The sequence below is a fragment of the Athene cunicularia genome (genome assembly GCF_003259725.1).
Source record: "Athene cunicularia isolate RWA chromosome 1 unlocalized genomic scaffold, athCun1 chr1_part2, whole genome shotgun sequence".
Lineage (NCBI taxonomy): Eukaryota > Metazoa > Chordata > Aves > Strigiformes > Strigidae > Athene > Athene cunicularia.
The window spans coordinates 79,258,527-79,283,999 of NW_020799092.1; the positions used below are offsets into that span (position 1 = coordinate 79,258,527).

Consider the following 25,473-nt stretch of genomic DNA (forward strand, 5'->3'; position numbering starts at 1 on the left):
TTTTTTTTTTTTTTTTTTTTTTTTTTTTTTTTGGCAAGAACGGGAAGGAGTAGGGGGAGATTTTGACCAAAACTCGACTTTTTATGAAATCTATCACTTGTGTAAATATTTTTGGACAGCTTTAGCCCTCTCTTATGGATCTCAAGGTCATGCAGAGATGGATGTTGACAGGATGGATGTACTCAACACAGGGCTCTGCCCAGTTATTCCCCACTCAACTGCTGTTTATCTCTGCATCTTAGAGAATAATACCTTGCACTTCTCCTTTTCACTTTTGTAGCTGATCTGCCTTCCACCCACCCTCTCACACAGTCACCTGATAGTGTGCCAGTGTGTTGAGTCTCTTCCAGTCATTCTCTATCTTGGTTGTGATGTCTTCATCCTGAAGGATCATTCTGGCCCCGCTTGCTTGTCGCCACTCTGCAAGGGAAACGGGGACATTGAACCCTGATGTGCAGAGCTTCCAAGGTAGGGGATGGAGCCCTGGAAATCCTGTGTCCGTAACCCAGGTGGTCACACAGGTGGAGGCTGCACCCTTGTAGCAGCATGTCATCCACTGCCAGTATGCTCGGCAAGATGCCTCCAACCAGGTACAACATACAAATGCACAAATGTCCTGAGTCCTCTTTCCAGAGAGAAAGAGAAGACAGATGAACCATGAAAGATTCAGGGAAATTGTTCAGGAAAGTATGCAGAAATTAGTCATATGGCAAAGTTTAGAGTCATGTCCTAGGTTATCCTGACTGGTTTCTTGATAAAATGATATAGCTATCACAGACCAACTTTTGCATTGGAAATACCCACCCCTTTAAAGAGAGACACCACATAGAGATCACAACATAGATCTCTATGTTGTGATCTCTGTCTCAATAGAGCAGTTGCCTACAGAGACGAGAGGTCCAAGGCACAGCTGCACACAGTGCTGAGGTCTATATAGATAAATAATAGAGCAATGACCAGAGACCTGCCGAGCCACTGGCAGAGCTGAACAGAGCAAGGTGTGGTGCTTTAGCACCCTGGTTATTGACGCTCCTTAACTCTTGGCTGACACCCTGGCTCTGTTCTTGCTCCAATGTGGCTTTTTCCAAGACCAGCCTGTCCTTGCCTATGTCATCATGGAACAGGAGCAAATCAATGTGTCAGGGATAGAACTTCATCCCTGGACCTCTTCTTTAGGAGCATAGACAAAGTCTTTATTGATACCTGAGATAAGTCTAACTGCCAAAACCTAGCCACAGAGAGGGCTCCCCTGGGCAGAGCTTCTTCAGCACAGCACTACACCCTGTACTGGGTTCAGCTCACCTCCCTTAGTGCTTGCACAATACTTCTTGCTACTCAAATCCAGAAGTGATGGAGAGCAGGAAGCCCTTAGCTTTGGGCATGGTAGAGGTACAACAGGGAGAAGAGCCAGAAAGAGAAACGACATCCTGCTCTGTGCAGCTCTACCAGCTTTCAGCAGCATCCAGTTCTCCAGCCTCCACCCCAAAATAAATGTTTTTCTCCTTCTGCAGGACTGGAGCACCCCATCACTTCTCAGGGTACCACCTTTTGCTCAAATCTTGAAGAATGCTCCATGTGGAGAATCATCAGAGCTTTCCTCACAGAGGGCTCACGGACTTCCCTGTAGACAAGGAACACACAAGCACAGCCAAAAGGAGACAAATGTAATATCATCTGATGGCACCAGGGAAGGCTGTGGCTCAACTACAGACAACCTGGATCATCCAAAGCTTTCTTTTTGGTTGCCATGTCTCAGTCACAGTGACCCAGCCACATACAGTTTAGCCAGAGCCAAAGCAGAAAGTCCATTCTTTTGAGTGAGTTAATTAAACTGAACTCTTGGATATGAAGACATCACCTGCCACCCCTGCTTATTTCCCCTAATATATAAATGCAAGGACTGTTGCAAATTTCTTTTGGTTTCAGCAGTTTTCTTATCACATAATTAAAATCTATTGGGAAAGCTGCCCTTGCCTTTATTATTCATTTAAATTAGCAGGAAGAGGTCAGCTGCTGTGTTTATTGCTGGGTGGTACTTCGGATGGAGATACTCAGAGAGTAAGCAAAGGTTATGTTGGCTAAGCACTGATCCTGAACTGCCCTTTATTTACTCCAGATCCTTAGATCCTCACCTACATTACCGCTGTGATGTCCAAGGATGATGCTCTGTTTGTTCCCACCTGGATCGGATTCCTGGAAGATAACTCATCCCAGATATTGCTTGGAAGAGCACAAAATGCTGAAGCTTGTGCTGCACTAGAAGACAGCACCCCACGGAGTGCCAAAGCCAATCTGACTGTCACAGAGTGTGTCTCTTATGTGCCTTCCTCATGGTCTCTTGGGGACAGCTTCTCTTTGGCCTCCTCCTTCAGGGCTCGGCGTGTTCCTGTGGTCTTCATCTCTCCTGACTCATCTTTGGGGAGAGGCACACACACTCACATAGTGTTTCAGGAGGGATGCCCATGTTCTCACTGTGGCACTTGGTTCTGATACGAAGGGTAGGCACAGCTTTCCTCATTCTGTGAGTTAGTTATATTCAAGGGCTGGACAAGGTCCTTAGAGCAGCAGAAGCTTTCCCTCTGCTCCAGGAGAATTAGTGACATTGTGGGATGTCCCCTCAAGCCCTCTGTGCTCCTGCACAGACACAGGACATGATTGCCAAGCCCTTCCCCTCGGCCTTCCTGCAGAAAGGTGACATGCGAGGAAGAGGAAGGACCAGTCCAACTCCACACAAGACCCACTCGTGAGCAATACAAGGAGGAAAACACCCTGCAGGGCAAGATCACCTGTAGCCTGTTTGCCCTGACTAAATACAAATCACTGGATCATGCATCTGAGCAATGACAGGATAAGGACCCCCAGCTGTGGGTCCCCAACACTTCCTAGTCTCAGAGGAGCACTGCACTCTCCCCTTCTCCATGAGCACCAGCTGAGGTGGTCACACACTGATCTGCAAGAAAATGCAATGGCTGAGAGCAAGGGAATGGGAAGGGAGGGTGGAAAGGAGAAAAAGTTGACCCTGACATCCATATTCTGAGCACTAAGTGAAAACTGTTAGCTTTGTCCTCGCTGGCAGCACCCCATCCCCTCTCTCATCAGATCTGTGTGCTCCTCCGCAAGCTGGCACAAAGGAGAGACACACTCCAATCCAATTTGTTACACTTCCACCTTCTGGAGAGAGGGAGGGAGAAGGGGAGGGAGGTAAAAAATCCCATTATCTTTATCAAGCCTTCCAATCGGGAGCAGCGGTAAATGCAAACTCAGGAGACAGCTGCTGTGAAGCCTTTATATTTCATTCAACAGATAGTGTATCTTTTTATTGCACACAGGAATTACTTCTTTTTTCTTATTTTTTTTTCTTTTTCTTTTTTTTTTTTTTTAAGAAACAACCTTTCTGTTCAACTTGACTGGGAAAAAGGAAATTCCAGGGGCCTTTGACAAAGAGATGCTTCTTTGAACTGTAGCAATGCCTGGCTAAAGGATGACTCTATGGGGAGATGGGAGATGGGGAGATGTCCTCCTGCACCTCAGATCCTCTAGAAAATATTATACCTCCCTCATGCCTCTTCTCTGATCTGGGTCACCCTGAAGATGCCCATTGAACAAGGGAGAAAATGTGGCAGAGAGAACATTTTTCAGGGGCAACTGAAATATCCAGGTGGATAGAAGACCTGCCAGCTCACTCCAAGTGCCTTCATTTGAGCTAACCATCATCAGTTACATCATCCTTTACAGGCAGTTCTAGGTCAGGATGAACACAATCCATTCCAGTCAACTGTTCATGACATGTACTGTGCTTCCCACCCTTTTCCTAAAGACCCTACGTCTCCTGTGAAATGCTTTGTGGCTGACTGTGCACAGCAACAGCATGTGGAACAAATGCCTGTGGCTTACCCAGGTGTGATGCTAATTTCTCAATTACTTGTGCTCATGAGAAGTCTGAAGAGCTGGGGGTCTGCTTTTAGTCTTATTTTTTCACTTCCCAATAATTTCCACATTAGAGGCAGACTGGCGCAGGGAACAGGAGAATGTCTGGATGCTGAAGGCACCAGTACAACCAGGTGGGTAGGAAACCAAACTAGGTAAATGTCTAGTATGTGATGACCTCTAGGAAGAGAGGAGAAACTCAGTTCTGCTTCTGGGGTGGAGAAAGGACTGCCATGGTTGGGGGGAAAAAGTTCATATCAGAACACGTAGATGGAAGATGCCTGGCAAATATTTCATCTTGTATATGCAACCTGTCTGCCTTACTGTATATGAACTAGAGTTAGACCCAGATTAAATGGCTCCTAAAGGTTAAACCCCACATCCCAGCACTGTATTGCTGGCAGGGCAGTGAAAGCTTGCCTGGCATCGTTCACAATAAGCCTGAGACAATATAATTGACTGCAAGGCAGTCAAGCTAGTAGCTCCTATCATCTCAGCAGTCTCTTTCAAAAAGCAACTGAAACATGGGGAAGAGTGAATGCCTCAGCGTGAAACCAAATTCCTGTTTTGTGATCCTCACACCCTAATTCTTCCCCAAAGATGGGGTATTTTATTTATGGTGAGAGCTTTAAAAAATAGTAACAAAAAAAAAAAAAAAAATAGCCACTGTAGAAAGAAGCCTTTACTCAGAGGGCTGCAATTTGGGGTTTGGACTAAAATGTAACCTCAGGGTGTCCAGAATAAGTGCTTTCAGCTGACAACCCCCTCCATGAGTTGTCTGGGTAACTACAAAACATTATGACATTTGCGACACATACAAGTCACTCTGCCTGCAGCTACCCTGCATTTAACAACTCAGAATAACTCATTAGCTTGTTTGCTTTCTTCCATGTGAGCAATGTGGCCTTACTATAGACAGAAAGCCCAGAAAATTGTAAAGGTAATAGAAAATGGTGTTGCCGTTTAGAAAACCAGAGCTTTCAAGGCCAGATTACAGTCATCTGCTCTGACCTACTGTTTAGCATGGACTGGGGGGCTGATCCAGCCGCCTTCACAATTCTGAGCATTCAGCCTGGGGCAGGTTGACCCTGAAAGCTGCTTCCTAATGGCTAGCAGCGCTTTCTGCTCTCCCCTTGACGCCTCTGCTGTCACAGAAGGATGCCATGTGCCAACAAACAACTTTTCCTGCAGAGGCTGGGCTGGAGCTGTGGCTGGACATGCATATCCTCTTGTTCCTGCTTCACCCATGCCAGCCCTGCTCCTCCCACCTTGTTAGCTGCTGTGCTAAAGGATCCTGAAACTATATTGCTGCTGGCAAGACTCTTCTACTAGATGAAGGGTCTTTTTGTGTTTTGTTTTGGGTTGTTTTTTCCCCAACTGCATCATCGATGCTATTGGCCAACCAGCTGCTCATTAAGCAGTCTCCTGTCAGTATGGACAAGTCCGTCCTCGGAGGGGTGTACACGCTCACCAACACTTTCTGGAACTTGCTGGTCCTCAGCACCGCTCCACATTTCTTAAAACAATTAACAGTCCTAGATGCAAAACTGTCAGGCTCCAGCTGGGACCCCAGAAGACTGACACTTCTTTATCTGTCAGTTGTCAGAGCTACAGTAAAATCTGTGGACTCCAATTTATCCCTGGCATTTGCAACATGCAGGTGGAATTCCTGCCTGCCATTATGGATGCATCATTCATCCCCACAGCAGTACAAACTACTTTCCACTCACACCCGGTCTAAGATCTGAACGTAGTGAGCTCTGTGGTCACCATCCAGCATCGGCTGGGTCAAGAGATCTGGCTGTAAATGCCACTTCTCCAGTCCCCTGTGCCCTGGCACCCTATGCTATCTGCCCTCATGCTCACCCTAGCCCTCACCGTTCCTCTGCTGACTCACAGCAGCTCCAGAATCGTCTTTGGTCCTTTCTTGATGATGCATGTTATCTGTTCTTTACTTCTGTTGGTTTTGACAGCTTGTTTTGTTCTTCTAACTGCCTTTCATGAGCAGGAATCTTGTTGCAATTTCTGTCAGGAGTCCCTTCCTCCCCTACACATACACACACACACACACATAGACACTTAACTTTAATCCCTGACCTCTCATTCCTGCCTCCATTATTGCTGTGAATTGTTTCTTGGCATCAATCCACTCCTCCTCCTTTTGGTTCCTCTTCTACTTTGCTGGGTTTTATAGACTCCATCATTTTCCACTCAAGTCTCTTTCACTGAAGGTCACTGAGGGCACATTCTGGCAGATACAGCCATAGTGCAGTCCCCAGCTCCCTATCAGACACCTCAGCAATGCCCTGAGATTTTTTTAACATTCTTTCATAGTAGCCTGCAGGTGCCTCTGGACTCGTTTCAGACATCTCATTCCTCCCAGCATCCTTGTTTCAGATTTTTGGCAGAAAGTGATTTTGGCCTCAGAGGCACCCCAGCACCAGGGGTGTACAGCTCCCAGTGTGCCCCAGGGCTCGACAGCACAACTGCCTAGAAATGCAAGTGAAGCATGAAGTGCTGCTCTTTCCACCCTCCAAACAGAGTAATGCACAAAGCAGCAAACCACTGAGAAAAAAAATCCATGAGTTCATAAACAGGACTGATTTTTCCTGAAGACTTCCTAGTTCTCTACAGAAAGGAGACCTCAGAGTAGCAGCTCCCGGCCCTGCTGTCGGTGCTGGGGTGCTGGCAGGAGAGGGAAGCAGTCAGGGGTGAGATGGATGCAGAACACTGAATGAAGGATGCTTCATCCCCTTTCCTGTGCCTGCACAACGAGCAATTAATACTGCTTGGGCTGTGACTATCTCAGCAAGAAGATATATATATATATATATATAACCCAAACACTCACTATTCAGAGAAGAGCTAGGAATAAATCTCTGCAGCCTGAACATTGCTGACAACATCATCCTGGGCATTTGGTACTCTTTTCCCAGGGGTCTTTGACAGTGAGAATAGCCCCAGCCATGCCTTTTCCATACCCTTGTCCAACCTGAATTCTGTGGGCAGAAAAGCAGGATGGCTACTGGTCTTTTTATGTCCTCAAGGCTAAAGATTTTATAAGCCAGGAGCATATGCATCAACTTAATCAGTCTCTCCTGCCTTCTCACCGATGCTGCTGCTCTGTCCTGCACAAGCACCAAGGGCACACTCAGTCTGGAGGGGTGGCCCCTGCCCCAGCAAACAGTGTCTGGATTGAGTTTGGCTGTCTCCCACCTCCTCTGCCCCCCGCCCAGGGGCAATCAGGGCCCGTTATACACTCACATACCCAAGTCCATATCGGCAGCTTTGGGCCGGTGGGAGCAGGGCACATTCTTGAAGATGGCATCGAGGATTTTCTCCTTGACCTGCGTGATGGTGTCACAGTTCAGGATCTTCACTGGGATCTCAGGGCTGTTCACGTTGTCAGGGTTCACGCAGCTCAGGACCTGAGAGAGAGGCAGTGAGACCCACCACACATTTCACTGCAGTACAGGTAACCCGTGGCTGCCCTCCTTCAGGTCCCTGCATCCTACCAAGCCAGAAGGATCTAAGGTGTAATAAGAGGAAAAATGTATACCAAGAGTATTCCCTCCTTCAATAGGGCACAGAGATCTGGTTTCACACAGGGGGATTCCATGCATCCATGCCTGTGCTGCTCTCAACCCCCTACCACTGTCTGTGCCCAGTGAATTAAAGACAACTCAGCATCTGGCTCTCAGCTAAGTGCTGTGGGCTCCCCGATGTTGCTGCCAGTGACTTAGGGCTGATGTGAAGGATTTTCTAAACTTTTGTCTCATGTCATTATACCTATACCTGTGGAAACAGCCCCTTAGATTTGAGCTTCATCACCCTGGCATCTTCACTATACTTAAAAAGCCCACGAACACCAGCTCAGGTTCTGGTGCTTTCAGTAAAAACAGCATTCACCCACATGGTACTAGAAAATGGTCACTGACACACTTTTCATAGAAATCATTACAAACGCAATCAGGCCTGACTCTGTTTGGAGCTGAGCTGATGATATCCAAAGGGCTCTCCAGAGATTTCCTTGGCCTCTGACCTATTCCATGCTCCCTAGAGATCTGGCAAGGTGACCTAGTTCAGTAGTGGCCCCCTTGCATTGCCACCTGACTTTGATCATTCAGGTAAAAGTGCTCTTTAATCCCTCAGCCTTACGTTTGTTCCATCTTCCCCACAGCCATGGGACTGACCCAGACCCTTCTCAGAAGAATGTTATTAATTTGAAATGCAGGGCTTCTTAAAAAATTAAATACAAACCAACAACAACTTCTGCTTTCACATATAGAACAAAAAAATTGACCCAACTAGAGAGGCATCTCATTTCTCAGGAGAATGTAATTTTCTCTAAAGACTCTGCCGAGTGTAAACTCAAAGCATATAAGGTGGGGAGGGAGGGATACCTTAAACACACACAGTGTCTGACTGCTAACTCTTGGCCATGTCTATGTCAAGGATTCTGCTCTCTTCTGGTTACAGGAGTGTGAAGTCTATAAACTTTTACAAACTTAGCACACCTTAGCACTTGGAAGGAATGGTAACTGATGCTCCTGTCTATATACGGTCATTAAATATTCCTGTGCCACTTTTAAAAGCATAGACATGGAAGTTTTGGTGCCTTAGACAAATTCTACCTGACTGTAAATTCCCTTTGGTAGTATGCAATAGGTACTGGACACTCCATCACTTTTCATCTTAACATACTAAGATGCAGTGGGATCTCAAAGTGGCTTGAAACTGGGTGAAATCACATCAGTATAATTATATATTGGCTCACCAGGCTCCCTTTGGTGCTGTTATGATCAGCTAAGAGGGACTTGTGAAGATATCGCTTACAAAGAGCTCTGTGATCTTTTTGGATGAAAGGGGAGATGTAAATGCAAGATATTGATTAGAACATAATGCTATTATTTATATGTCACTTCCAGGAGTATTGAAGAAGCATCAATTCAGATAATAATAACAATGGCACAGATTTACAGTTCTGTGGCATCTTTCATCTCAAAGGATCACAGAACTATACATAAAAAGCACTGTTGAAATGCATCCAGTGTTGAGGTTATCCCATTACACATCTGTAGGGAAATGAAGCAGCGATGGAAGTCTAGGATGCTCTTTTGAGAGTGCTATGGGGGTCACACGTATTTCTGGAGACCAAGTTACTCTACAGGTCTCTCTCGGTGATCTGAGCTCGGCTGAGGTGAAATGAGCTAATGCCAGTCAGAGCAAGCTCTGTGGCGTGATCTGTCTCTGATGCAAACACTTGGGGTTGAGTTCAGCTCCTTAGAATAATCTGGGCTATTCTGTCAGACCACCATCTTGTCCAGAAGACCCAACATCTCCTGCAGGTGCTGAGTAGTGCCCACCACACCAGTACCCACCATGCAATGTGCACCACCATCCAGCTGGAAGCTGTCAATGGTGATTTGTTCTCATTACTGGTTGTCCTTGAATTTCACAGGGTGTCAACTTTGGAAGGTGGAAGGAAAACTCTGCCACAATCTGAGTGAGCCATGATCATTCATCCCCTGACTACAGTAGTCCTTGCTTTCCTCTTTTCCAGCTCAGCTGGAAGAACATGGAACAGGGAAGGCAATATTTTAAAGTGTTGCGCAGAGAGAAATTTTCTCTTAGTGGATTGATGGGGGCAGCTGGTAATACCTGTAAAGCCCTGAACTCCAGTGTGCTCATTTCAGTGACAGTCAGGAAGCTCCTTTCAACATTTTAGGCAATTCAAGCATTGGTTATAGAAACCAGCACCCTTCCCAGAGCACTGTGGCTTTGACATATATTCCCCAGGCTTCACATCAGCTCTCAGTTGGTATTTTCCAACTGTTCTCTTGTGGAGCACTAAACCTTTCTCAGGACAAAAACTTCAGGAATTTTGCAGGGTGCATCTGTGTATTGCACAAATTAAGAAATAGCTGTTCTTTGGAGACTGACATGGGCCCTACAGAAGTCATCCTTACACCACAGATTGAAAACCTCTGCTCCCCTTCCAACAGACTGAAGCTCCTAATTGTAATGAGGTGTTTACAATGGAGAAAGAAATTCCCATCACTTCTGTGGGAATTCTCCAATGGTTTACTCTGTTGTCACGCCAGGCTTCTATAGATTGTCCCTGGTAGGGGATGACCAAGAGAAAAAAATAAAAAAATCTAAACATTGGCTTCATTGCTTGACTTAGCAGAGTTCAGATGCTCCAGTTTCACTGGAAGAGTGAGGTTTGTCCTGTGCTTCCACCCAGAGCTGTCCTCATACCAACCAATGTAAGACAGAACTAATCCCGCTGATCTCGCAGTGCTGCTCAGCTACGTCAACACAATCTTTGATGTCAACTGGTGGAGAAGAAACCCCTGAGATGGCCTGTGTTGTATTCTGATATGATTAGTCACTCTGAGGAAAGTTTCATTGCTCTCCTGAATGCATTTACTGTTACAGCTCCATCACCCACCACCTGCCTTCGAGCCACGTGGGGCTGAGCTAGCAAGGTGGATGGAGGGGAGAGGAGACTTTAGTGTCACTCAAGGAGGTGCTGAATGTTTTGCCACTGAGAGGACACCGGCACTTGGCACTGCTCTTCTGTCATGCATTGAGGTCTGTGCCTGTTGTGGGGTCAACATGAAAAAGTGTGGGACTGGGAGCAAGCAGAACAGTAATCTCTGAGCCCTGCTGTCCCACTGTGCAGGACCTTGGGGCATATCACCTCACTGGATTTGTGTTTATTGACTTTTTTCTACTTCTTTTTTTTTTTTTGTCTGCCAGCCCTTCCAGTCATGATCTGTCTCTAAGTGTGTATATATATATATGCAATGCTTAGCACAGCTAAGCCCTGATCTCCACTGCAGATTACTGGCATTTAAATAATAAAGTCACAGCTTGTGATTACTCATGTGGCTCCCTGGCTCTGAGTTCTCTGCAGTGATTGAGTGGTCTGCCCTGAGACCAGGACAGACATCTTTCTCTCCCTTCTAGATGGGCTAAAGAAGGTTCAAGGGGCCAGCATACAGCAAGGCTTGGCAGTGAATAAGTAGAAGGATCCCCCAAAAAGCCAAGCACAGAAGAGCCTTCTTGGTACTGGATCCCTCCCCGATATCAAAATTCCCTGAAAAGCCTTAACCAAAGGCAGATGAAAGTATCTTTATCCATCTAGAATATGTTGTCAGGAGAGATGATCTGATTAGGCTCTCAGCACTGGAGCTGCCGAGGTGTGTAGGGACCACGCAGAGCCATCCACTGCTCAAGATGTACCGGGCAGCTCCTGCCTACCACCCCCAAGCACTAATTAGCCAATACTCTTGACAGCTTCTGACACACATCAAGATCTTTGCTCCCCTGCATTATTTGTATCAACAGAAATGAGGCTGATGCAGGAGATGGATGGTCTTTCATCAACCAGTGACAGCAGAGCAGTGGCAGTAGGGAGTGAGGTTTTTGCATCTGGACTCTGGTTTGGTGAATGGTTAAAATATCATGGATTCTGGCAAAGGCAGATGGCAGTCAGCAGGGATGAGATCTTCCTGTCTCTCATAGACGGAATAATCTAGCTGGGTTTTTAATAACACTGCAGACCAGAGATGATGAGCGCTGACTGCTAGCAAAAACATTAACACAAGAGGGTGTTTCTCTGGAAAAGAGAGAAAAAGACAGCTTGGGAGAAGACCTACTGTTTAGTTGTAGCACATTTATTCTAGCAAATCACCTCTGTAACTAGCTTGGTTTCTACTGTACGGAAAAATACCTTGTAAGTACAGAAATTGTTACAGACTGCAAAGACTCTAGGATATTGAGGCTGCTTCCCTGGAGAACTGTAGGACCTGGCAGACAGCAAATCGGAGCTATCTGGTTGTTCAGAAAGAAATCAGACCAAAACAATCTAAATTTAGTGAATGAGGTGTGTACTATAACATCAGTAATTCCAGATGTCTGAAAGTGCTCTGTCGTCTTTTTTTCTCCCTGGATAAGTCAATTTCTTTGGATCTGCTTTTTACTCAAACCATATTTGAAACCATGACTTGAAGTATTTGGTCATGATTAATGAAGGTAAAAAATAAATGCCTTCCAAAAGAAGCCCTGGCCTTGTCTTTCTGGAATAATGACAATAAACAGCCTGTTTCACCATGCCACGCTGCTGGAATTGTGATGTCACTGAGTCGAGCGGTCATCTAGCACTCATGAAACATGCACAACCCAATGAATTTGAGCCATGCACACTGCAAACTCACAGTGGTGACCATTTGGTAGAGAGCAGGAGACAGCGAGGGAATTCTATATTACAAATACTGAATCAGCTCTTGCTTAATTTCATTATTATATACTTTTAATAAAAGATGATAGACTGCTTAAGGAAGGACAAAATAAAACAGAAATAAAGAGAAACAGAAAGGAAGAACAATCCTATTCATATTCTGCTTCTTCTTAATCTCCTTCACTGAAGCTGATCTCTGTAAATCTGCTGAGATTCCTATCGGGATATATTTGTCTGCTCTTGAGATGTAAGAGGGAGAGCTGATTAACATCAAACGACACAAAGCGAATGGAGGAGAGCTTTGTTCAGGCTGATGTATAATTACTACCCTTTGCTGGCTGCTTTATATCAAGCCTAAATGGATCGGAGGGATTTCCTTTGGTGAAAGTGATCACTCTGCGTCTGCATTTTCATTTTGCTCACTCTCTCCGTGTGAGATCAGGCCTCCAAATTGCTAGACAACCACACATGACAGACAAGAAGCACTACACTGCTGATTTAATAGGAAAGTCACGTTTTTAATATGCAAAATAAAATTGTGGTCTTATTAAAGTCTACCCCCTCAATCAGACTTTGATTCAACCAAAGCTCAGGTCTAGACTGTAGTTACGGAAGAAAAGCCAGCATTTGCAGCATCAGCCCAGCTGAGCTAAAATCTAAGAAGGGTCAGGAAGAAACATTGACTGGACACAGCTCTCAAAGCTAGCTAAAGTTAAGTGAGATTACTGTCCCTCGGCTGAAGGTGCAGATAAAATAATCCGATAAATTCAGAGCATCTTCTGACCATCCTAAAATTTGGGGTTGGGGTTTTCCAAGAACAAAGACATGGGAAATAAAGAAATGACAAGGATCATTGAAGACTTGGAAAGTGTTCTTCATCCCACAGAGACTTAGAAGCTTAGTGGATTTAGTGTATTCAGGAAAAAGTAAAGGCCCACAAACACACTAAGAGATATCTAATGCTCTTTAATTGACGTTCTTTAATCAAGTGGGGAAAGGGTGTAATCTCGGAGTAGAAGCTAAAGCTGGACATATGCAATGTATATCTTTCCCCATGCAGAAAATTACATTTTGAAGCAAATAAGTCGGTGACAGGGATTAATTTTCATTCTCTTGAAATCTTTAAATCAGGTTCATTTTTCTTTGACTTGTTTGCTCAGGAGGAATCTCTGCATTAGCTCTAAAGAATTCCTAATAGTTCCTTCCATTGTGTACCTCTACATATTCCTTGATGATGAAATCTTCATGAGAGAAACAAATTTTTTAATTTTCTTTTTCTGGTGAGGATTATTCTAGAGAATGTCCTTGCAATATAGGCTCATAAAAAACATTTTTGCTGTCACTTGCAGAAAGCCATGAGCTTTGCACTGACCCGACACCACAGGGGCCCACAGGACGTCTCTGTGCTTGCCGTGCCCTGCGCTGGGTGTCCCTGGGATCACAAGTGTGATCCCCAAGGACCTGCCTGAGCTCGGCGCTGGGGACACCCCCATGGCCAAGGGCTGCCGCCCCGGGCAGGCCCTGCCCAGCAAACACCAGCCCTTGGTGTGCCCGGGCTGGCGCTGGGCAGCTCTGCCACTGGGGCTGGGCAACAGGCGGTGGGGAGAGGGGGGGTGAAGGTACCCCTGGGGGAACCTGAGAGCGAGGAGGAAGAAACCCCACCATGGACATCACACTGCTGCCAGGGAAGAGCTCAGGGTGGTGACAACTTGCAGTGACAACCTCACCTTCCTGCTGTTGCCTTTGACTTCCAACTCAGAGGGATGTTGGAAGGGTGGGTAACGCTCCGGGGAGAAGGGGTAGGTACTAGGAAGCATTTTGTCTAACAGAACAGAGCAAACTGCCCATATCTATTGTCTTTACATTCACAGGCATATTCATGACGCAAGGTTCATGCTTGTCTCCCAGTGGTCCCAGACCTCACCTAATCCAACCCATGGTAAAGGATCGGCACTGACAGCCTACTCTACAAGGAGTTCAGACGCTTTCAGAGAACAGCAATGCATTTGGGGAGCTCTCAGATGCTCTGGGCATGGGGCAGGGCACAATGGAAATAACTTGGAAGCAGCCAACTTTGCAAACATGTTTGCAAGCAGATGCTTCAGACACAAACCTTGCTACGTTAGGGGATGCAACTAGTCAGTCTTCAGCAGGGTTACCCCGTTGGGTTGCAATAATAAATTGTCCCAGAGGGTCAGCGTGCCCATCACTGGCTTCTTTTATCTAAATCCCCTTTTGTTAAAAGAGGCTGGACAATCCCATAGGAAAGTGTGCTCAGAGCACTCACCAGTGTCTTGTAATCAATCTGCTGTCGGATAAGCTTGTCCTCACTCAGTGAGTACCGGGCCTCCCCAGTGATCGAGTCGATGGGACCCTTTTCCATTTGCTGCTTGATGGCACAGAAAAGGGAGAACAGAGGTTCGCCAGCACACTCCTGTAGGGGTGAGAGAAAACCATGAGGTGAAACAGGAGGAGCAGAGGTGAGAACCCAACATACATTACACCTCAATGACTGCCATGGCTTGCCGTCCCCAACCACTCGGGACAGATGCATCAGTGGGAATCAGTCCATGAACAGAAGTGACCTTCCACTTCCACAGGGTGTAACTAGCACCCTTGAGTGTCCTGTCATGGGACAAAGGTGTCAGTGCTCCCTGGCCATTTTGGAGCTATCAGAGCCTTGTTCAAGTAATTGCCACCAGGCCAGAGCTTTGCAGTGGAGCAGGTGGTGGGGAAGGTCCCAGAGGACCTGAAGACAGGTCTGAAAGAGAGATGGATGGCTGGTGCCCCACACTGAGTGTCTGGGCAGAGCCCAGAGTCTCCCTGAACATTCTCATGGTGGAGGCAAATAGGGATGCTCAGGCAGGAGCAGCTCCCAGGGAAGATGTGCCCCTGGATCTGGATGGTTGCATCAGTGACATCAGATGTGTGGGGCGGGGCCCAGCACAGGACAACAAGAAGCAGCCCACAGGCATGGCCAGCAAAGCACACCTCTCCCTAATTTCTCCTTCCCATTCTTCGCACTCATAGCACTGATCAAACGTTTTTCTAGGCTCTCCTCCCTTGCTGCTCTCCCCCTGGACATTTGCTGCCACGTGCCCCTCCTCACACTTTGTTCTATTGCCTCCCTTCCCCTTCATCTCCCGGTCCTTCCTCCCCTCCTCCACACCTTGCCCTCTCCTCTTTCAGTGTGTCCGAACTCAATGAGCAAGGTCATTTTCCTCTGGTGTAAATCCCAGCAAAAACAAGTTAATAATCTGAAGCAAAGTGGCCCCTTTCTCAGTTCCTACACCTGTCTCCCACTTAATTAGCTTATCTGCCAGCAGCATATTGCTTCTGTGTGCCTGTCTCTTGCCCTTATCAGGCCTCTGTTCAGGCTAAGGCAAGAAGACAAGTAGCTGAGTGGGGTGAAAAAAGCCTATTATAAAAGCAGCTCTTAAGAGAGTCACCTCCTTATATCCTTTCCTTTCAGCTGAAAGCAGGAATCTGATACTGAAGTCACTGAAATTACCTTCCAGGGACCTTCAAAACTTTCCCATGCATTCATCCTTGGACTGGTTGTGCCTGGGGAAGGCTCAGGGAAATGGATTGATTTGTAAAACCTTGAATTGCCAGGCAGAGCCTGGCTAGTCTGTCCAAATGGGGCTGTAAGGTGTAAGGATATCTCGGAACTGCACTGGGAGTGGGGAGGAGGTGCAGAGCCCAGCTCCTTCCGAAAAGGCTGGCTCTGAGTTTGGTGCCTTGGCAGATAGCATGCTTGAGGCATCCTGTGGGTCCCCAAGAGGAAACTGCCATCAGCTGGGAGATCTCAAAGGCTAAAAGACTTTTTTTTTTTACTAAACACCAGCCCAAAAACACCCTCCAGGAGGAACACAGGGTCTCAGGGGATGTCTCAAGTCCTTTCACGCTTTTGCTGATGAGTGTCCTACAAAGCCAATGCCTCCTCCCACTGAGATACAAAGGAGCAACAACCTCAGCCCGTGTGGGTTCTGGATGCCGCAGACAGGTTTACACCATGTATTGCATCCAACCCTCTGTGCTCAGAGGGTGAATGGCGACGCCCAGGGCAGGCTTCAGACAGCCTAATGCCAAGAAGAGCCTAGGCTCAGGCCTAAAGCAGGGATCTGGTTACAGTGTGCATAAAGCAGATAAGTACGATGGAGGCACTGGGTGTGATGGAGGCACTGGGTCTCCGTACTGCCTCTGAACTGGGGTTGGGGGAGATCTCCAGACACTATGCAGTGAAAAAATGGGTCACCACGTGTTGGAGATCTGAGTCTGTTAGTAAAAGGAGAGCATTTTCAATATAGATCTCCATCAGGCTCTGAAATCCTTCATGTTCCAGCACTGACACTTAGATCCCACCTCTGTGCAGGAGTAAGACCATCAGGCTGCCTCTCTAACAAAGCGTCTCTCTGTTCTCCCTGGATCAGAAAACATCCCCTCTCCCATTAGGCAGTTGAGCTCCCTTCAGAGAAAAAAAAACTTTTCCTTTACATCTGGGAAGTTTTTGTCCCTAGCAAACCTCACCCTAGTAAACCTCACCAAGAAGAAATGTATTAAAGCAGCTGTTCATTCAGGCATGCCGCTCCTCTTACCTTGAGGAACTTGTACAGAAGGAAGGTGAACCAGTTGGTGAGCATTTTCTCAGCCACAGACTCTGTCCTAAAATCAGCCAGGGACAAAAAGCAAATTGGAAATGAGTTAATCAGGCTGGTCGTGTCAAAGGACTAGTCAAAAGATTGGCCTTGTCTATGTTACTCTGAGCCCCATGGAAAGTCTGGCATGACACCATCAGGTCTAAGCACATCCTAGTTTCTCTGTTTTGGCTTTGGATTTAGGAAACCTGCAGGCAAATCCTTATTACCCTGTCCTCTGAATAGGGAATTCACTGTATGTCTGGTTTTCAGTTTCTCCATCAATGAAAGGGAGATCACAGTGTTTAAGGGAACCTTCTCAGAGGAGCTCAGGAAGGATAAATCCATCAAATATGAGGAGCTCAGAGTTAGGCCATATGAGAAGCAGGCTGTATAAATACTTGAGAAGACAGACAGATCTATATCACCAGAGAACAGCTAAGTGGCACTGACTATCTCCCTGGCATTTGAGAGTGATTATACTCCTCACTGTGGCATATTCACAGAGTTCATCCTTCTGTCCTTGAACACTCTGTCCTCAACCAAACAAAAATCCATCTTGAGTCTTCAGGGTGAACTTGTCCTACAGAATGACTGACTCAGACCTGTAAATGTGGTGTGGGCACCATGAGCACAGGACAAACCTGTGTTGGCTCCAGTATCCGCCCCGGTGTTGCTGAAGAAGAAAGCAGGAGTCCCTGCTTGGATGAATTAAAGTGGGTTTGCCTTGTCCTGGCTATCACCAAAGCCACGCAGGGTTTCTCACTCAGGACTGCAGCCTGCCTTTTAGGTTCCCTAGTCCTTCAGCATAAAGTTGATCTTGCTTCCTCTGGAGCATGGGACTGGTGAGGGGAAGGGTTTCCATCGCTGGCACTGTATGTGTGGAACCAGTCAACAACTTCACCTGAAAGCAGTTACACCAACACGGAGCAGGTGACGGCCCCTTCCCTAGCTAAAGGCAGTTGCTCTTTAGCCTGGTTTCCATTGGGATTTCTCTGGTTATATGGGCAAATCTCACTTAGATGATGGGGATGGTGGGGCGGAGGAATGATAGTAGGGGGTGTTTTCTGTCGCTCCTCTTCTCTTGCCTATAACTGGAGAAAGAGGTGATAAGGTCCCAGTTTGCTAACAGATTAATGCTGTGTTTCTTCTGTCTACAGTGATCACTGCTGTGTCGCTGCCTAGGGACTGCCTCTGTCCAAACCAGCCTGTTTGCCCTGTATTCCACTCAGTCAGTGTCACCTAGACACTGTCCTCCATGGGTCATGGTACCGTGTTCAATTCCAGCAATCCCCACGATTATCGTGCTCTGAGCTCCTCACAGGGAACATTGCCCAGAAGAGTGCTCTTTCCAACACTCCCTGGCGTGACACCTGGGCCCCATCACATGGTGCAAATTTAGCACTACCATGAGAAAAACAACTGAAATCCCATTATGTCGTTGCTCTCTGCCCTGACAACTTTGATCTCTTTGAGGCTGTAGATGTCACGTGGGTTGAACGCTGGACACAGGTAAGGTGGGAAAATCATTCCAGCCACTGCCTTTCTCCTGTCAAATACCCCCAAAACCAACACTGCAGAAAGGTGTTGGAAGATTCCCTTCCATTCACAGACTCACAGAGAGGGATGGGAAGCACCGAGTTGAATCCAGCTGCTCCAGTTGTTGTCTGAGAACCTCACACCAACATCTGACCCCAGGCACTGAGCTATTCACATGTTCACCAGTAGACTTCTGGTGCCGCTCAGTGCAGGACCTCCATCTCAGAGCACAAACCACATCTCTGACTTATTGTGTTTTCAGAGCTTGGAACAGCGGAGGTGCTTTCTTTGTTCACTGGCTCTCCTTCCAAAGGCCACATTTCATTTCCAACAAAGAGGACTAGAGTTAGAAAAGAGCTGGAAGAAGGAGAAAGAGGTAAGATGGGATGCTCAGGGCAAGACAGGAATGAACAACCAGGGAAGATAAAGAGATGGAGAAAGGGCAAGAAAAAGGAAAAAATGAAGGGAGGGGACAGTTGGAAGGAGGCAGTGCCATCCAGTATCAGAGGAGAAGCACAGAGAATAAGCCTGGGGACAGCTGGAGGGAGGTCACCAGCTATGCTGTAGGGCTTGAATAACATCAGGGAGTCAACTGACACCAGAGCAAGGTCCAGGCTCTGCCCCTGGCATTGCTGCCCTGAATGCCAGGAATTGCCTTCTGTTCCCCTTTTTGCTGGTTCTCCGTAGTGGGCTGTGTGCCAGATGAAAAGCCTCCCAGCAAGTGACACAGATCTCTTCCCTGCCCAAGCTGTCCATTGTAATCAGCTGAGGGCTTCTCGGAGTTGACTCTGAGCAGTGGCAAAGGCTGTTTATCTCCAGAAGACTCCCCCTGATTTTAGTTAGGGTCCTTGAATCAGAAGGATTAGTTCAGACTGTGGAGAGGAGATGAATGTTATCCTAAGGGGAGAAGAGGCAGAATTTTGCTGGGCAAAAAAAGCACATTAATTAAGGAGCAATAGATTTCTAATTCAAAGGTTCCCATAGAACTGTGGAGTTTAGACCTTAGATCTGGTCAAGAAGCACCGATCCAACCTTGTGCCCTGTATGAAACCAGTTCTGTTGTCCTGTTCAGCTCTTCTACTGGATTCAACAAGCTCCCAGCACCATTGCTCGGGGAGAGACAGGAGATCCCACAGTGAGCTGAAGAAGACTCTCCATGTGCCCCTAGTTAACTTATGAACAAGAAACAAAAGCAGGGCAGTCCATGCCCCAGGCAGGAGATGGCAGCAGCTGACTTACTCACCAGGGATATAATACAGCCTGTTCTATGCGATGTACTTACAGGTCCTACACAATGCAAGTGGAGTTTTCAGGTTAAATGGAAACATAAACATAAATTAATGTCTTAAGCACACAGAGTCCAAAATAAAGATTTAGGAAGCATGGGCTCTTGCTGCCCTTATGAAGCTTTCTGGATGATCCATGATAAAATTCAGGGGTAGTTTAGTTCTGTAGCTTTTAATCAATGACTACTTTTTAGTTAGGGAGAAGATGGAGCAAAATCTACAGAAGCACTTGCTGAAAGGCAAGGAAATGCAGAGAGGTTATTGAGAGGAAGAGGAGAGCCCTCTAAGAGAAGGGATGCTCTGTCAGGGACTCTTAAATGAGCAGGGAACTGGAAAGGGAGAGCAATTCAGTCTTCATTCAGCCCTTCTTGCCTTTTTCAACCCTCTCTGCAAACAGCTTCATGCCAGCCCTGTGGGGTCACGTGAACTGTGGCTGTATACCATCCTGATTTCACACCCTGCTGCACAAACAAAAATCAAGCAAATTTGCACCATTCCTCCGAAGATGACTAGCATGCTTCTGTTCGACAGTGGGGCACAAGCTGCCCAGGCCAGCTCACTCCAGCCCCAGACACTACTTACCTCCGGAGCAGCAGCTTGGGGTGGTTCTTGCTCTCCAGATTTTTGTCTATGAGGTCGGCCAAGAGCTGTTTGAGGACGTCAGTCGCATACTCCAGCTTGCTCTGCAGCACCGTCATGATCAACGAGGCCACGTTGCCACGGTCCCGCATAGAGAAGCTGCGCTGGGACTCCAGTGTGCGGATGAAGGACAGCAGGAAAACCTTGTTGTTGATGAGCTGGGCAAAGAGCTTCAGGCCTTTCTCCACCCGTTCCTGTCTATAGCCAGGGACCTGCGCAAGAAGAAAGGGAGTTTGTACCTTTCCCTCACTACCCACTGTCAGACCTCCCCACATGGGTCACGTACCCTCTGCTAGCTCTCTGCCCTCATCCCTCCAGCTCCTCCAACTATATACACTTCCACATCAAGAAGAAGTCAGTTCTGAGAAAGGAAAAAAGCACAAGCTGCTTCAAACAGCAGAGACAATTAAAAAAATATAATCTTAAATCTAGCAGGCAGGTGAGTCTTTCCTTCTGCATCACAGGATAGTCCTGTAAAAAGGAAGAGAGTTCACACGTCATTTAATGATTAGGAAGCCTGAGAGACCTCCTAGCCACAGCCAGATGATTCTTTTCCAATCCTGTGTTTCCCTCTCTGAACAGTACATCAAAAAGAGATTGTTAGTACCTAGATGTGGCACCATACCATGTTATATTTTTATTGTAGTCAAACCGAAGTCTCACTCTATCTTCACCTAAAACCTCTTTTTCATCCCTGCAAGAAATCTGCTTACAGAGATTTGGGGTTCAGCTTTAAGAAGCTAGGAGAGGCAGTAAGAAAGTGAATGGGGAAGAGAGCCCAGGGTCAGGTTTTGAGGAGATGCAGGGATGCAGTGAGGCAGTGGCTGAGATAGTGATCATGCAGCTGGGCCTTGGTTTGAAGAAACAGGTAGATGAAGGTGTGAGAGGACACCCTGAGCTGGGACCTGTCTTGGAGGTCCCACTGCAGTAGGACCCCTGGACTTGGGAAGTGAGATGGTTTGGACACAGGGAGGTTGATAAATCTCTAATACACCTCTCAGCTTTTAAAGGCTGGCAGACAAGTTTTTATATAGGACAATTTAGGACAGTGGGCTCTTACCCTTTCCGGTCCTTGTGGCTCTAGACAAAAATGCAGCCTAAATAGAGAATCCCAAACTCATTCCTCCATGTTGCTGAAGCTGTTCCAGCCCTTGAAAACCTTCCCTGGAAGCTGGAGGGTCTCAGTATAGAGCAACACATGTCACTGAGGCATGCACGTATCAATAACCAACCAGATTTGGCTCTTCAATCCAAAACAAGTTGGCATGCTTAAACAACCAAGTAATGCAAGGCTCCTTAAAGAGTCATTACTTTTTCATTCTGGAAATTAGAGCTCTTAACTCTTTTTGCATACAGCCAATAAATTACTCAGTAAATAGCTTGAGACAACCAACCAATCAACCAACAAACCACTACCACCCGTCCCGCCAATAATTATTTTAACTCACTTGCTTGAGCATTTAATATTGTCTATCCCCAGGTTATTATGGAGAATTAAAAAAAAAAAAAAAAATCCAAGAAAAAAATATTTTGTACTGCATCTGGAAGCAGTTAATTAGCAAATGAACTGGAAAAAAGTAAGACCTGCTCACTGCAGGATCTATGCTGAGGCCTTTTGCACTAAATAGTGACTCCTAGGTGCTACAGAGAAGGAAGCAGAATGGGAACTGCCTTCCCTGATATGTTGGTAGCCAAAGACGTTGATGCTGAAAGAGGTGTTGAAGCTTTACAGAGGATTAAGGGAGTGGGAAAAAAAATATATGAATGAAAAGAAAGGAAGAAGAGATCAAAGGCAGGAGATTGAAACATTAGCTCTGTGTCTCTCTGTATGTATTTACACATGGAAGCATCCATGCTAAAACCTCTATAGGGGTCAGATGCTGTTCTGTGGTCAGCTGGCTGAGGCTAATGAATTCAGGGATTGAAATTGGCTGTGGGTGTAATGAAAGTGTTTGTGTGTGTGTATACATGTGTGAGAGAGAGATTCATCACCCCTCATCCCTTGTGCTCATTTGTTGAAGCTGCTGAGCTAGTCTTCCTGAAGGAAAGCGGCTCGAGGCCACTCTATCTGCACCCCAAAGGCAAATATATGCAGCAGTTAGTGTGCAACTCAGCCTTCTACTCAATCCCACAAGTCCTCCTTGCTGACAGATCAGGTTTTTTAATGGTTCTCTCCACACAGTTTGATGAATTTTGCCTCTCCTGAAGGGAAGGAGCAAAGACGAGCAGGCGCTTCTGATTACGCAGCCAGCCAAGCATGGTATTGCCTGCGCCAGCTCCGGCTCCTCTTTTTTTGCCAACTAACCCCAGTCTTGGCCTCCAGCAATCTCACCAGCCCATGCCAGAACCTCTCTGAAGCTCAGAGCTTGCCAAGGACTTTGCAGAGAGCTCGGCCAATGACCTCCCTGGCCTTGGCCACGATGTATCCCCTCCTTCTCCAGCCCAGGTATCCCTAGAGCAGAGCCCATCCATCTGCCAAAGCCTGAAGCAGTTTTGCAGCATGGGCAGACTTCGCCTGGGGTCACATCAAACTCCTTGTAGTCAGTGAGTTAATGAAGGCTGTGTGTAGACCCCAACAGTGCTGGCCAACATCGCACTGTCCCTTCTACCACTGTGGCCTGGAGAGTTGAGGTGGATGAGGCAGATGTGCTGGGGTATGGGCAGACTGATGCTGTGGTTTTCTGACCTCACTGCAAACCACAGAGCACAGCAAAGGTGAACCTCCTTCAGTGACTGCAGGTTATTTCTATAGATGTTGCCACAAAAGAAGGCCTCTGGGTAGTGTGAGTGTGATGTAAATCTGGAGTGACACAGGCAAGTGTGCTGTTCTAACATGCAACTTTTTTTCCTGGCCCCTGCACAGCAGCAACTTATAAATCCAGGCTAAAAAAACCAAACCCCAGCAGGATGAAGTCCAAGGAGAAGCACACAAATAAGACGCTTCCAAATAGATGAGTGATCAAACAGAATATAACATCTAAGATAGCAGCAATCATCTTCCCCTTTCAACTTGGATTTTTAATGCGGTGCTGTTTTGTCCCTGGTAAGACACAGCGTTGTAAACCACCACGTCCCCACCACGGACACAACATCTCTTGCATTCAGGACAGAACAGGGTGGCATGAGAGGAGCCAGAAGTAGGATATGTTGACTTCTTACCTCCAGATCCCTCAGGACTGGATGATCTTCAATGCCAGGGAAAAGCACCCTCATGGTGTAGGTTCGGTAATCGAGGAAAGGGATCCCAGCTCCATCCAAATCGCTTGTCAGCTCGTGAATATCTGTCTGTAGCTCTGCAAAGGCTGACACAAAAAAGGAACAGCTCATGTAGCAATGACAGTCAAGAGCTCCCTCACCATGATAGGAAAGGCCTTCCACCTCACATGCATGACACTAAGGTACAAGTGGAGAAGCAACATGTGGAAAGGAAGAAGAAGGTGGACAACAGCAGTCTCACCTTTCTTGTAACAGAGCCTTTCACCAGGGACATGTTCCAAGGCTCTTTAGGGACTGTGAATTACCAAATGCATTAAGGACAGGGTAGAAGAAGGCTGGACTCTGGGAAAATAGGCAAAGTCTGATTAGATCCAGGCTTGAGCTATACCCAGAGGGCTCAACACTCCTTTTGCTTGTGACATTTTGCCTCCAAGCTTTGTGGATGGATGCCTCTCTTCTACCAGCACTGACACAGCGTCAGCCTTCCTTCCTTATCCTACCTTCTTTGCACTCCAGTGCCACCCTGGACTCCAGGTTGTCCATCTGCATCTGTAGACGCTTGAGGGTGAGGTCGCTTTCTCGGGATTTGCGCTTGTACGCAATCAACACAGCCACGATGAAGATGATGAGCAGGCCACCAGCCACCGCAATGCTGACAATAGCTGGCAAGCTGAGAGGGCTGTCTGGAGAGATGTAGACCATCCCTGGGGAGAACTCCATCCCTCCTACACGAGCCTAGAGGGAAGGCAGGAAAGAGCTGCATTGAAATGGTTGCAATAGCAGGAACACAGAGGAATTCCATCATCTCCCTGTCTAAGGCTAACTGATTACCTCCCCTTGTCCCCCAAGCTAGGCAGATCATGAAGTATTTGAATAGAGAACAGCTTCAAAACACCCAAAATGTCATATAGAAGCAATTCTGTTGACAGAGTGACCATATACCCAACCAACAAAGGACTTGTGGTGAGACAAATCTCACCAGTCCTAATGTTCTGGCTACATGTCAGTTTGGGCTTCATTCTGTGTTTTCCATTCCCTATCCCAAAGACTTATTTTGTGCTGGACAGCCCTGATGGCTCTTAGTCCCAAAATGCACACAGGACACACAGCTCATGGTTAGGGTCTAATGGGTCCTAACCTCACAGCGGGACAGGGGACACCTGACCCAGACAGCTTAGCACAGCATCAGTCAGTAGAGTGGGAATGCAGAAATCAGAGTCACAATTTGCTTTTGACTCTTCAACCAGAGAAGCCACTAGGAGAGGAAAAAATAACTTACAAATAACACAGATCTTGGCCCATGGTCTTTACAGCCCCTCTCCTAGGCACACGTTAGCAGGGTGACTGCAGATGCTCACCAGTGGGACAGAGAACTGAACACGGCTTTCTGCTTTCCATGAACTCCCAGAGGATCTCAGGGCTGCTGTCAGCCTCTGGAACAAGCTGCTGTGTGAGGACCTTGCTTTTAACAACCAGAAATAAAACCCTGCAATCCAACAAAACGCTCTGCTGAAGCAAGTCTGTTAGGAGCCCATTTTTAGAACATGAACACTGGTCCCAACAGTAATCCCACAGAATACCACTTCCTCAAGGCTCCTACAAGGTTCTTCGAGGCTATCTGTAGAGTGGGGTAAGCTTGAGTGGCAGGGGGAAAAACATTGCTGACTAGCCCGAGGTACAATAAGAAGGCTTCTAGGACTGTGCTGTGGTAGGTGAACATTGGTTATAGATGAACATAAAGTTAGGAAGGTGCTGTGCAAAGAGCTTGAAGGATGGTGACATGGATCACTTCACCCCAGCTGAGCTTTGTCACAGAGAGGCACATCAGGCCCTGCACAAAGTGCAAAATCTTGCTGCCAGGCAGAAATGCAGTCAAGACCCCAGGATTACATGCTTCCTCTTCCCACTGCAACTGGGACCATTGCAGCAAGCAATTGAACCTTTTTCTTTCTCCTTTATGAGGAGCTTTCCCTCACCTTTA

The 25,473-nt window shown here is 46.9% G+C and overlaps 1 protein-coding gene across 1 annotated transcript in view; it reads right to left on the reverse strand.

Moving 5' to 3' along the window:
* PLXNA4 (plexin A4) overlaps nucleotides 1-25,473 on the reverse strand; it is a 454,909-nt gene that overhangs the window by 24,151 nt on the left and 405,285 nt on the right. The window contains exons 20-26 of the mRNA XM_026862957.1: nucleotides 23,993-24,227; nucleotides 23,436-23,578; nucleotides 20,220-20,488; nucleotides 16,774-16,840; nucleotides 14,463-14,609; nucleotides 7,196-7,355; nucleotides 317-420 (exon numbers count right to left, since the gene is read on the reverse strand). Of these exons, the coding sequence (XP_026718758.1) occupies nucleotides 317-420; nucleotides 7,196-7,355; nucleotides 14,463-14,609; nucleotides 16,774-16,840; nucleotides 20,220-20,488; nucleotides 23,436-23,578; nucleotides 23,993-24,227 (1,125 nt within the window). The remainder of the gene's footprint in view (nucleotides 1-316; nucleotides 421-7,195; nucleotides 7,356-14,462; nucleotides 14,610-16,773; nucleotides 16,841-20,219; nucleotides 20,489-23,435; nucleotides 23,579-23,992; nucleotides 24,228-25,473) is intronic.